Source organism: Vigna radiata, unplaced genomic scaffold (assembly GCF_000741045.1).
Source record: "Vigna radiata var. radiata cultivar VC1973A unplaced genomic scaffold, Vradiata_ver6 scaffold_86, whole genome shotgun sequence".
NCBI classification, from domain to species: Eukaryota; Viridiplantae; Streptophyta; class Magnoliopsida; order Fabales; family Fabaceae; genus Vigna; species Vigna radiata.
In genome coordinates this window covers 299,568-311,659 of record NW_014543269.1, presented here as the reverse complement: position 1 = coordinate 311,659, position 12,092 = coordinate 299,568, and the positions used below count along the sequence as shown (strand labels likewise).

Here is a 12,092-nt window from a genome sequence, read left to right as displayed (position 1 = left end):
ACATAAAACTTGTATTCCATAATTTTTTCTTTCATTCCATTTTCTTAAACACAATAAAATATATCACATAAAAAACATTTAAAAAAATCATTGTAACGATAAAAAAATTTAGTTCAACTATGATAAACTACAACAAGAAAAGTCATTTGGAGCTTCCTAATCTTCAAATCAAATACTATAACACAAAAATCGTGCTACCATATACAACTTTTATAAAAGTTATTCCTCAATTAAAATCGTCACAAGTTACAACATTTTCTTCATCAACCTAAAGTTGTATAAAACATTAACAACTTTCCTCAAAACTAAAATTGTATGATAATGATGTGACTTCACTTTTGTAAAATAAAAGAATAATAATAAATATATTGTATGTCCGTACAATCTAATTAAAAGACTAGAAGGATGTAAATTAAGAATTTCTACAAAACACTCATTCATGTTTTTCTTCATTATCATTGTTATGAACACACTTAGTTAAATTCCTTTCACATTCTTAATATCTGAATTTCAAAAAGTACAAGTATCTGTTAAAGATATTCCAACACTTAAATCAATAACTTAACCGATCAAAGTTATAATAAAATCTTAAATTTATAATAAATAAATCAGCTACATACTTGAAATCCATATTTATAAGTTTTGAAAAATTTATATTTAACAAATTATAATTACAACTCAATATCTAATTAACAAAATTACCAATAAATTTGATTAGAAATTTATAAGTAAAGTAATGTGGACTTAAGGTCGTTCGATCTTAATGTTTTGGGACCCGCATTGTCTTCTAATTAAATCATACGGACGTACATACAATAAACAACCAATTACATGCATAATCATATCATTATACATCAAAACCGTGTTCACTTATAATAATCTCACCCTGTTCTTAGCTAGTAGTACTTTTTAATAAAATTGTGATCCAACTTCTCCTAAATCGATAATTTTTTAAATATTTAGTCATTTTCAATAAGACGTTCAAATTAACTTAAAAAAAAGCGAAAATTTTGTGACACAATTGGACTGGAGTGACAGTGAGAGAAAGCGATAATAAGGAGAGTGTAGTGAAACCTAAGCCCCATAGTTTGGTGGGCACATACAGATTTTTCAGAGAAGTGTCGAAATGGCTGGTGAAACAGGTCAAGTGTCACACCACTCTGCATTCAACAATAAAAAAACTCCTTCAAATTTCAACATACCAAAATACTTTTTCTAAATAGCCCATACCCATTCACATAATTTCTTCTGCAAGTTTCTGCATCCTGGTCCACCACTTACACTAACATGGACGGTCCATATAATTTGTGGTCTTGATATTTCACAACAAAAATCCAGAAACATTATCATGCTATTATTTTCAGTTCGTATTTATTCCAACCTAACTTTGAATATAGGGTTCTTCCAAATAAATACTTTCCTTGGTGGTGGCTCCTCACACGTAAGTCAAATATCACTGTTGTGATTAAGATAGTGTCGCGGAATACCTAAGGCAGCTGGATATTGCATGCATTGCCAATAATTAGATCATTTACATACCATTCAAATTAATGCAAATATTAACAGTTAAAATCATGTTTTATAGATAAACTATTATCTAATGTTTAATGTAAAAAAATTAAGTGATTGTCACTCTCTTCAAACATTAGTGACAGCAGATGTTGTACTAGGAAGTTGTTCACGTTTCTTCACGTGGATAAAGAGAAGATGATAAGAACAAACATACAAAAGATGAGACAAAAGTAAAACAGCATTGACTATTCTTCCTAGGCTCTTCAGCAGAACCAGAATCTACATTCGCACGCACAGAAAACTACAGTGTCGTGCAATGTTTATTAAAATTTACTAATATTAACAAATACTTTCCCATATCATCTTAAAAAGTGGATTTTAAATTCAACTCAACTCCACAGAACCAACTTATAACATGAGGTTTCTATCCACTTATATCCACTGAATTGACTTTATTTCTAATCGATGTAGGACTTCCAACAGTTCCACCAACCACTAGATTATTAAATATTCATATTTATTATATACATATATATTATACTATACTCTCAGGACGGGAAGTGATCGCCGGTGCAAGAAGTATGGTGCAGGGGGCACGGACAAGGAGCGACTCCTGGCAGGCTTTGAGTGAAAGGGACACATGGACGAATCGAACATACACTGAAATGAGAGGAATCTGGAGACTATATAGGGTGACTGGTCAGTTAAGGAGAATCCGGGGCTAAAACAAGCAATCAACCAGCAGTCAAACAAACATTAATCAGGAAAGGTAAATATCATTAATGGTCAATTAATATGTTTAATGACCATATTAAATGCGAATATACACTATTTATGAGTGATTGATAGGTCATATTACACAATAATATGATATTAATGGACAATTAACATGTATTATTGAATTTAATTGTCTGGTTTAAATATACTATTGACTATTGATGTTCGGTTAAAATAACCTATCTTAATAAAATATAAACCTTTTATAGACTTGAGCGTTAGAGTGTCTTATACAGGGGTCAACCATCCATCGGAGGATTTTGCTCTTAGAAAAGATTAAAACGATCTCAAGAGAGCAGAAAAGGAAGGTCAATCGACCCTCGAACAATTCCACCGAAACATTATGATGCCCACTGTGGGGCCGAGCGACATTCCGATAAAACCACGAGGAACCAGACGCGCCCTCGGTCTCGATATTACTACTTCGTATTCATACCAGGCTTTGCAACAAGAGCAAAATTGTTTATAATTTATAAATTTTTATTTTTATTTTGTTTAATTCATATTTTTGTGAGTAAAAATATCAAGAAGGGTTGAGACCAATGTTCAACCTTATCAGGTTAATATTATCTCATTATAAAAATAAATATTCTATTTAATTCATATTTTTGTGACTAAAATGCAATAAGGTTCATACCAACTTCCAACATTATCAGGTTCTAATGTGATCTTATTGTAAAAATAAAATGTTGAATATTTTATTTAATGCATGTTTTTGTGAGTAAAAATATCCTGCACGGGAAGATTAAGACCTACTTTTAGCTTTGTCAGGTATTATAAAAATAAATTATAAAATATTGAAACATAAAGTTAATTTTTTATAATTTTTATGATAAAAATCTAAAGAATAATAAAAGTTTTAAAATAACAATGTGGAAATATGTGTTTGAAAACTCTAAATATTGGTTAGGAGATAGATTTAATTCAATATTTAAAAGATAAAAAGTATTTATTTTAAAATTTGAAAATAATAAAATAAGTCAACACTCATAAAATATATCTTTAACCTTATTCAAAATCACTAGATTATGTATACCTTGAGGTGTTTTGTGGTTGGAACAAAGTAAGGTTAGCTAGTTCCCAAGTACCTTTTTATCGTAGAAATATAACTTTGTGAAAATAAAAAATACTTGAGATACACCCATTTTTTTGGCTATTGTTATATATATATATATATATATATATATATATATATATATATATATATATATATATATATATATATATACTATTTCCTCGTTTAATTTTTACCTTATTTTTTCTATATTCTTTTAAATCATTTATCATATCTATTATTTTATGTTTTTTTTCACATTTATTTTTTAATCTCTCAAATTAAACTTAAATGAGATGAACATTAAGATTTGCTTAGAGAAAAATATTAGATTTAAGAGAAAATATAGGAAAAATAAAATAGAAGTGTTGATGGAAAAAATAATTAGTAGTTTATATTTTTGAGTTAATTTAATGTGATCTCTTTTTTTTTTTTTGTAATAAAAAAATCAATTTCCATTAAATTGATATAAGATGGTTTGAAATTATATTTTCCATTAAAATCTATTTTTTTTCTCTGTACATCTTCTTTGACCATCCACCACCTTTCACCAATCTTTTTCTCTTGTTTGTTCTCTTTTCCACTACTTTCCATGTCCTCTTCTTCTTTCTTTCTTTTAGTACTTTTTTTACCCTCCACACTTTATACATTCCTATCTATTTTTATTCTTATTTCTTCCTTTTACCTCAAGTCCATTTTTTTTATTAATTTTTCAAAACCTTTATATTTTATTTTATTTTTGAATTCTTTCACTTTTCAACCAAATAATAAAATCTCGTATTTTAAGCTCAACTCAAACTAGTATGATGTTTTCAAAACTAAACCTTTAAGAAAAGAGATAGTGATGTAAGTGGTAAGAGAAGTGTGCGGTGAAGAAAAAAAATAAAATGTGGATGAGAAAAAAAAGCTAATAAAAAAATTAATATAATGAGATAGATTATCTTTCAAAAGATATTCATATCAACTTAACATAAGAAACTATATTAAATCATTTAAATAAATAAAATATTGAATTGAGAATAAAAAAAATAAAAATAATATATAATAAATTTCACAAATATCAATATCAATATACTAATTAAAAAATAAATAGAGAAAAATTCTTAAAAAGTGTAAGTAAATTTCCATCATGTTACAAAGTATTTAAGATATTGCGGCCACAATAAAACCATCTTTGCTTTAGACATTATTAATCAAAAACGTACTTTAAACCCATTTTGATAATTATCTGAAAAATATCAACTGAAAGATTAATTAAATACGTGGTTCTGAATTCTCACCCTAGAAAGATACTTTTAAAATGAGAAAAAAAAAAGTTTCGTACTGTACTGTATTACTGTATGTACTGCAGAGGATGTGAATGGTTAATAAGATGAGAAAGAAAGTAACTGAAGTAAGCCCTCCAGCCAGCTGGGAACAAACCGTACTATAGTTTCTGATAGGTCCCATAAACCTTACAAGAAGAAATTATAACTTTAAGAAAGAAATTTTAATATTTATAATTTTGCAAATATATTTTAAATTAATAATTAAAATTATAAATATAACATTTTTTTCTTGAAAAATACATAGTTTATTTATATAATAAAATATAGGTAACTATATCTATTATATTATTTTTAATTTATTGATTAATTATGTTAAATATTTTTAGTTTAATAAGCTAACGTATTAATTAATAACTTAAGTTATGAGCCTGGATTGAGTTTATAAACTAATTTTATTTCATAATCTTAAATATTTTAGATACAGTAGTAGAAAAAATAAGTTATGTAACAAAGACGGAACAAAAATAAATGATTCAAGCTCAATTAGATTATTTGAATTTTGAATATTTTTAATAATATTTTTAAATATTTTTATTTACAATGATATGTTAGAACCATATTTTTGTTCAAATACTCTCGCGAACATAGAAATAGTTTGTTTTTGTTCATCTATTTGAAATACTTTCATATGTTGTTTTAAATGATGTAAAGTTTATGTTGTTTTGATGAGATATCATGATCAAATAAGACTAAAGTAATATATAAAATAAATTGGTAATAAATAAAGTTATTAATAATAAATAAAAAAATTTATTTTTTTATTTATTTTAACTGATTATCTTTTCTAAAGGAAATACTTTTAAAATTGTTGGGAGAAATTCGACATATATAGATCTCCACATTTGATAAGATATTGTGTATTTAACCCTTATCGTACTCTTCTTTATTTAATGTGAGACTTTGTTTGTACCAAAATAAAAATATCACCAAATTTTACAAGTCTACTTAACGAATTACTTGGAATTCTTCAAAAATAATTTGTTAAAAGAAAATTAAATGTGAATTATTTAGAAGTAATATTTTCCAACCTAGAAAATCACATATAACAGTCGCTGGCATGGGAAATACCATAAACTCCTCTTCTCTTCTTACTTTGTTTATTTTTTAACTGTATCATAACGTCTGAGATAAAAATAAATTAAATTATATTTCATCACCTATATAATCTATAATAATATAACGATATTGTAATTGTAATAATATAAAAATAAGGGTTAAATATGTTTTTAGTTCCTGTACTTTGGGATGATTTAAAAAAATTTAATAAAAATGACTAAAACTAGAGTTTTTTAAAGTTGAAGGACTAAATTATACCTTAGTTTAAAAGAGGAACTAAAACCAAAATCACCGAAAAAAATACAAGACGAAATACATATTTAACTCTAAAAATAATAATAATAAGGATAATGTTATTTAGACAACATTTTTTTGATAACATTTGAACATTGATTACGTGTTAATATGTAATTGGTCAAAAATTACTCCACAATCAATAATAATAATCATAAACATTATTAACATTATTATAAAGTAATTTTTGACCAATTACATATTAACACGTAATCAATGTTCAAATGTTGTAAAAAATATGTTGTCTAAATATCATTATCCTAATAATAATTATATATGATTCTTATTTAGCTGGTATCTGTCGCAGACAGTGTCCTAGGTCTGTTTTTTGAACGGTGGCTCACAATAAATTTGGGAAGGAAACTTATAGGCTGTCTTGAGTGACGTAACTTGGTCCCCCTACCAAACCTCATAATTCATAACCCAATTTCTTGTGGTCTCTAACTAATCGTACCATTCTTGAATGCAAACCGGGATATTGCCATCATTCATAACAAAAACAAAGAAACTCTGTTTGAAGCATATGATATTTTAATAATTATTTTAACAATTCTTTTAAAAAGAATTATGTATTATTATTGTATTAATATATACATTTAAATAGATGAATCACAAACTATTATATAAATAGTTAAAAAAAATTATAAAAAAAATTATTAAAAAAACTTTTTTCATATTTTAATGGTGGGATTATGACTTATAGAATAAGAGAAAAAAAATAGTATTTTATAATACTATCCCCAATTAATAATAATAATAATAATAGTAATTAATAATAATAATTAATAATAATTAATGATAATTAATAATAATAATAGTTAGTAATAATAATAATTAGTAATAATAATAATAATAATAGAATTTAATTTTTTTTTCTTTATAATAATTTAATAATTTTTTATCTGTTTATCAAATTTTATACTGGTTTTCATATCCAAATTCTTAAAAAAAAAAAATAATAATTTAGTCTCAAGATCCTTCAAATTCATTTCATTCCTCTCTCTCCCAAATCAATCCTCTTAAATTAACAGTAAAATAACAGTGAGACATTTCTTTTTTAGCGGAAACAGATATCCACCAACACTGGATTTATTCATTTTATATCAAAACTTGGCAATGCCCCAGCAGCACTGATAACCCTCTTCAATGGAACCTGCAGTTCTCAGCTTCAAAACTCATGCCAACACCTTCTCCAATTCCAACAGCATTACTGACTTTGATGATATCATTACCTGGTTTCAACACGTTTCCGAGAACGCCGCTTCTGTTCAGACTCAGACGTTGTGCAGGATTCTTAAGCAGAACTGTGGGGTTGAATATCTGAACAAATGGTTGGGGAGCTACAGTATCTCAGACATGGATGCTTCTGAGTTGGAATCTCTTTTCACTTCTCTTGTTCCCCTTGCTTCGCATGCAGATTTCGAACCTTATATCCAAAAAATTGCAGATGGAGACACTGCTCCTATACTCACACAACAACCTATAACCACTCTCTCTTTGAGGTACCATTGCCTTTCTCTATATATACATGTGAATGTGAGTGTTTGTTAGATTTCTTTCATATTTTCTCCTTTCCCTTTTGGGATTCATGGCCGTACTATTAGTTTTGTGTTCTTTCCTTCCTCTTTCGGGTGATGAGATGAATGGCTGAGTCAGGATATAGAATGATTAATGATTCCTTGCCTCATTCTCTGTATAGCTATTCATCTATCTATATATTAAAGACAAGGTCTAGGTGCAATTAATTAATGCTCTCCAAGTAAATAATTAATGGTCATGCATATTGATTATGAAATATTAAGATTATTGTTTTATGTCAGATCTTCTTCGGCTGTGTGATAATTTTTCTTTTCTTCTCTTCAAAATATAATCTTATAAGGTAGAGGTTGTGCAGTTCTGGAACGACAGAGGGGAGGCAGAAGTTCGTACCCTTTACCCGCCATAGTGCTCAAACGACCCTTCAAACTTTCACTTTATCAGCAGCCTTTAGATCAAGGTGTGCTTATCTCAAGTCTCATCATTTTTTAACTAGTCACGATGACCTAGCTAGTAGCTATGAGATACATACTTAATCCTTTCGAAGTTCTTATACGCCTTTTGTTTTCATCACTGTTTATAGGGTTTATCCCACAAGAGAAGGAGGTAGGATTCTTGAATTCATATACAGCAGCAACCAGTTCAAAACAAAAGGAGGTTTAACGGTTGGAACAGCCACAACACATTATTATGAAAGCCAGGAATTCAAAACCAAACAAGAGAAAACAAAGGCATTCATTTGCAGTCCCTACGAAGTTATATCAGGAGGGGATTACAAACAATCAACGTACTGCCACCTCCTTCTTGGCCTCTTCCTCTGTGATCACGTAGAGTTTATTTCCTCGGCTTTTGTCTATGGCATAGTGCAAGCTTTTTGCACCTTGGAAGAGGTTTGGAAAGACATCTGCAATGACATTAGAGATGGGACTTTGAGTTCAAGAATCAAGATTCCCAAAATGAGAGATGCTGTTTTGGGTATCGTCTCTTCAAACCCATCTTTGGCCTCAAAACTAGAAGCCTCTTGCTTGGAGCTAGAAGCGGTGGATTGGTTTGGTTTGGTTCCCAAACTTTGGCCGAACACCAAGTACGTGTGTTCCATAATGACAGGTTCTATGCAACATTACTTGAAAAAGCTTAGGCATTATACAAATGGGGTGGCACTAGTAAGTGGTGACTATGGTTCAACTGAGAGCTGGATAGGGATTAATGTGGATCCGAGTTTGCCTCCAGAGAAAGTAACCTTTGCTGTGGTACCCACGTTCTCTTACTTTGAGTTCATACCACTTTATACACACAAATGCAAGCAAGATTCCAGCTTTGTAGCTGATCATGATTTCGTGGAAGGCGAGCCAATCCCTCTTTCGCAGGTTAAAGTTGGCCAAGAGTACGAAATAGTGCTTACAACTTTTACTGGTAATTATTAATTCACTCATTCATGATCTTCTATTGTATATAATGCTTGAACTTCTTAGTTCCTTCGAATATTTAATTTAACACACGTAACTTATATATTCTTTGAATTTTTTTAGTAAAAACTATTCTACAAATAAAGTACTGAATATGTTCGATATAAATAATTCATTTTAAGCAAAAGTTTTTCTATAGAGCTTACTGAATTAAATTTAGAAAAAAATGAATAAAACTCGTTAAAATGAGATAAACAAATCTAATAAAAGGTTGTAATTATATATCTATTCTTAAAGCCATTGCACATGAACTTGTTCTAGATTCGGTTAGGTATGGGTGATTAGAACCATTGTCCTTGACATAAAATAATGCCTAGTGTGGAGCATTAGTTCCTAATAGGTTTACCTATACAGGTGTCAACTACAAGCAGCACATGATCAGCAATTGCACACAAAGAAGGACATGTACCCAAAATCTGGTTGAACCCAATCTCTTATGTTTATATGTTAGATCATCTAATCATACAAGTTGAGTTAGATATAAGTCAGATAGATGCATAATTGAAACACAATATTCTGCAAATGGGTTTTGGAAACATCTCGAGTTCAGGATGGTGTTGGTCATAATTTGGGGCTGTGAGCCCACATCTCATATCATATATGTCGTGAGCTTTGGCTTTTTGTTATTTTGCTTGATGTTATGTACCTGTCATTCCAGTCTCTTCTGAGTTCTGACAAGGATTTACCATGACATTGTCAGCACTGGTCATTTTCAAACTTCTAGCCGAACTAGAACCTAATCTTTCTCAATATTTCTATTTTCCATAGATGCTACAACTCCTTCAGCTAACAACAACTTGTATACAACTAATGACCGGGTTGCTGCATCAAAAATGTTAAGAAATCAATGTGATTTGACATAACATAAATCAGTTATGATTATTCAACATACAAACATTTATTTGTGTTCCCTTTTTCTCTTGCACTGTATTAATCACTTATCTCTCCTTTCTTCTTATTTCTCGTTAGGTACAGACCCGTTTGGTGTCCAAGGTTGTTTTTTCCTAACCTCATATTGAAGTGAACTGATAAAGATATTAGTAGAATTGGTTTGAATGAATAAGTAACATAAAAAGCTTCTTCCCCTAACCTAGTCAAATGAGATTCAACAAATACCTAATCAGACAACATTCGAATATATGTAGAGACAAGTAGTAATATGAAAATATTCTTAAATATCAAACAGTTCATTAAAACATTGTTATTTTATTTTTTCAGGGTTGTATAGGTGCAGACTAGGAGATGTGGTGGAAGTGGGAGGTTTTCACAATGGGACTCCAAAGTTGAATTTCATATGCAGAAGAAAACTAATTCTAACAGTGAATATAGACAAGAACACAGAAAAAGACCTTCAACTGGTGGTAGAGAAAGGGTCACAGCTTCTGAACAAGGGCAAAGCTGAGCTTGTTGATTTTACAAGCTATGCAGATGTCTCTAAAGAACCAGGGTGTTACGTGATTTTCTGGGAGGTGAAAGGTGAGGCTGAGGATAAGGTACTTGAGGCATGTTGCAGGGAAATGGATGCAGCTTTTGTTGACCATGGCTATGTGGTTGCAAGGAAAACCAGTTCAATAGGGCCTTTGACACTTTGCATTGTAGAGAGAGGAACTTTCAAGAAGATTTTGGATTATTTCGTGGAGATTGGGGCAGCACTGGGCCAGTTCAAGACTCCTAGGTGCACTAACAACCCTGTCCTCGTCAAAATTCTCAGTGCATGCACCATTAAAACATTTCGCAGCACTGCTTATAGTTCAACCCATTAATTCATCATATGCCTCATTGTTTTCTTTTCTTCATGCAAATCTATCATTTTTAAACATCTAATCAATATCTATATTTTTTTTTTCTATTTTTCTTCTCTATAACATTATATTATCTATATTTTTTTTTCATTCTCTAAGTGTGATAATTAGTAGTTTGACAATGTCTAATTTTTCATAAAATAATTTCTCTGTGGTAATTTTGACTGCATGGACTTTTCTTTGTATAATTGACCTAAGTTTGTAATTGTTTTCTATAATATTCTAATAGGAAAAGGTAAACATTCTGCTTTAGAGTTGTACATTGTTTAAAGGGTAATTGATTGTTGTTTTAAAGAATCTGAATTGTTTAATGACAAATATAATTTTTGGATAAAATTTGTTTGATAGGAATTGAAATTTTAAAAAGTAATTAAATTACTTAAGATTAAAGAATTTTTATCTAAAAGTTAAAAATTTGAAGTTAATTTACCATACTTTTTTTTTATCTTGATCTGAATTTGTCTTTTCTTTATTTCTTTTATAATTCAATTTTGATCGAGTTATCATCCACTTGATTATGGTTGGGACATTGTTAACTAAAATCAAGGATCATCCACTCAATGTCATTTTTTATTGAAGTTTTTTTAGGTTAGTTTTATGTTAAAGTTCACCATAAGTTATCATTATCAAGAATATTTTTTTGCTAATATAGGTTGGTGTTCTTTTTCAGTTTATGATAGTGAGAGGTTTACTTTGTCAACATCTCGATTAATGTCAAACACGATATTTTGCTGTTAACATCAATCAATATATATTTTCAATTTATGTTATTAGATTAGTTTTCACCGATGTTGATCAAAAGATAGGTAACTATTTCTTGATTAAATGGTTGCATACTTTCTTCTACTAATTGTAAATAAATCATTTACATTGATTCATATGAATTTTCTCTTTTTAACATCCATTTAATGAATTTTTAAAATAAAAACACAAGAAAAAATCAATTTAAATTGAATGGTTGTAACTTTAGAAATATGTCTAAAAGAAATCTTCACCTATTTCTTGGTAGTCAACAATGAGAATTCTTACCTTAAAATTATATATAATTCCATTGATTCTTAATTTGTTTTCTAAAAGCTCATTTATATAGTTAATATTTTTGCAACCAAAAGGAAGATATAAGTTAAAAATCAAATTTTATTTTATTTAAGAGAATCACTTTCATTGTATTAGTCTTTTTAACCACTAAAAAGATAAAACAATAATAGACCACATGACCTCACCGAAAGATATAAAATCATCCCCAAATCAAAATGGAACAAAATTT

At 29.0% G+C, this 12,092-nt stretch overlaps 1 protein-coding gene across 1 annotated transcript; it reads left to right on the top strand.

Annotated features, from left to right (window-relative positions):
- The first annotated feature begins 7,007 nt into the window (after nt 1-7,007).
- On the top strand, nt 7,008-10,916 carry LOC106754189 (indole-3-acetic acid-amido synthetase GH3.10). The gene is made up of 4 exons (XM_014636190.2): nt 7,008-7,523; nt 7,916-8,017; nt 8,141-8,970; nt 10,242-10,916. The coding sequence occupies exons 1-4, from the start codon at nt 7,168-7,170 to the stop codon at nt 10,784-10,786; spliced, it is 1,833 nt and encodes a 610-aa protein (XP_014491676.1). The 5' UTR covers nt 7,008-7,167; the 3' UTR covers nt 10,787-10,916.
- The last annotated feature ends 1,176 nt before the right edge of the window (nt 10,917-12,092 follow it).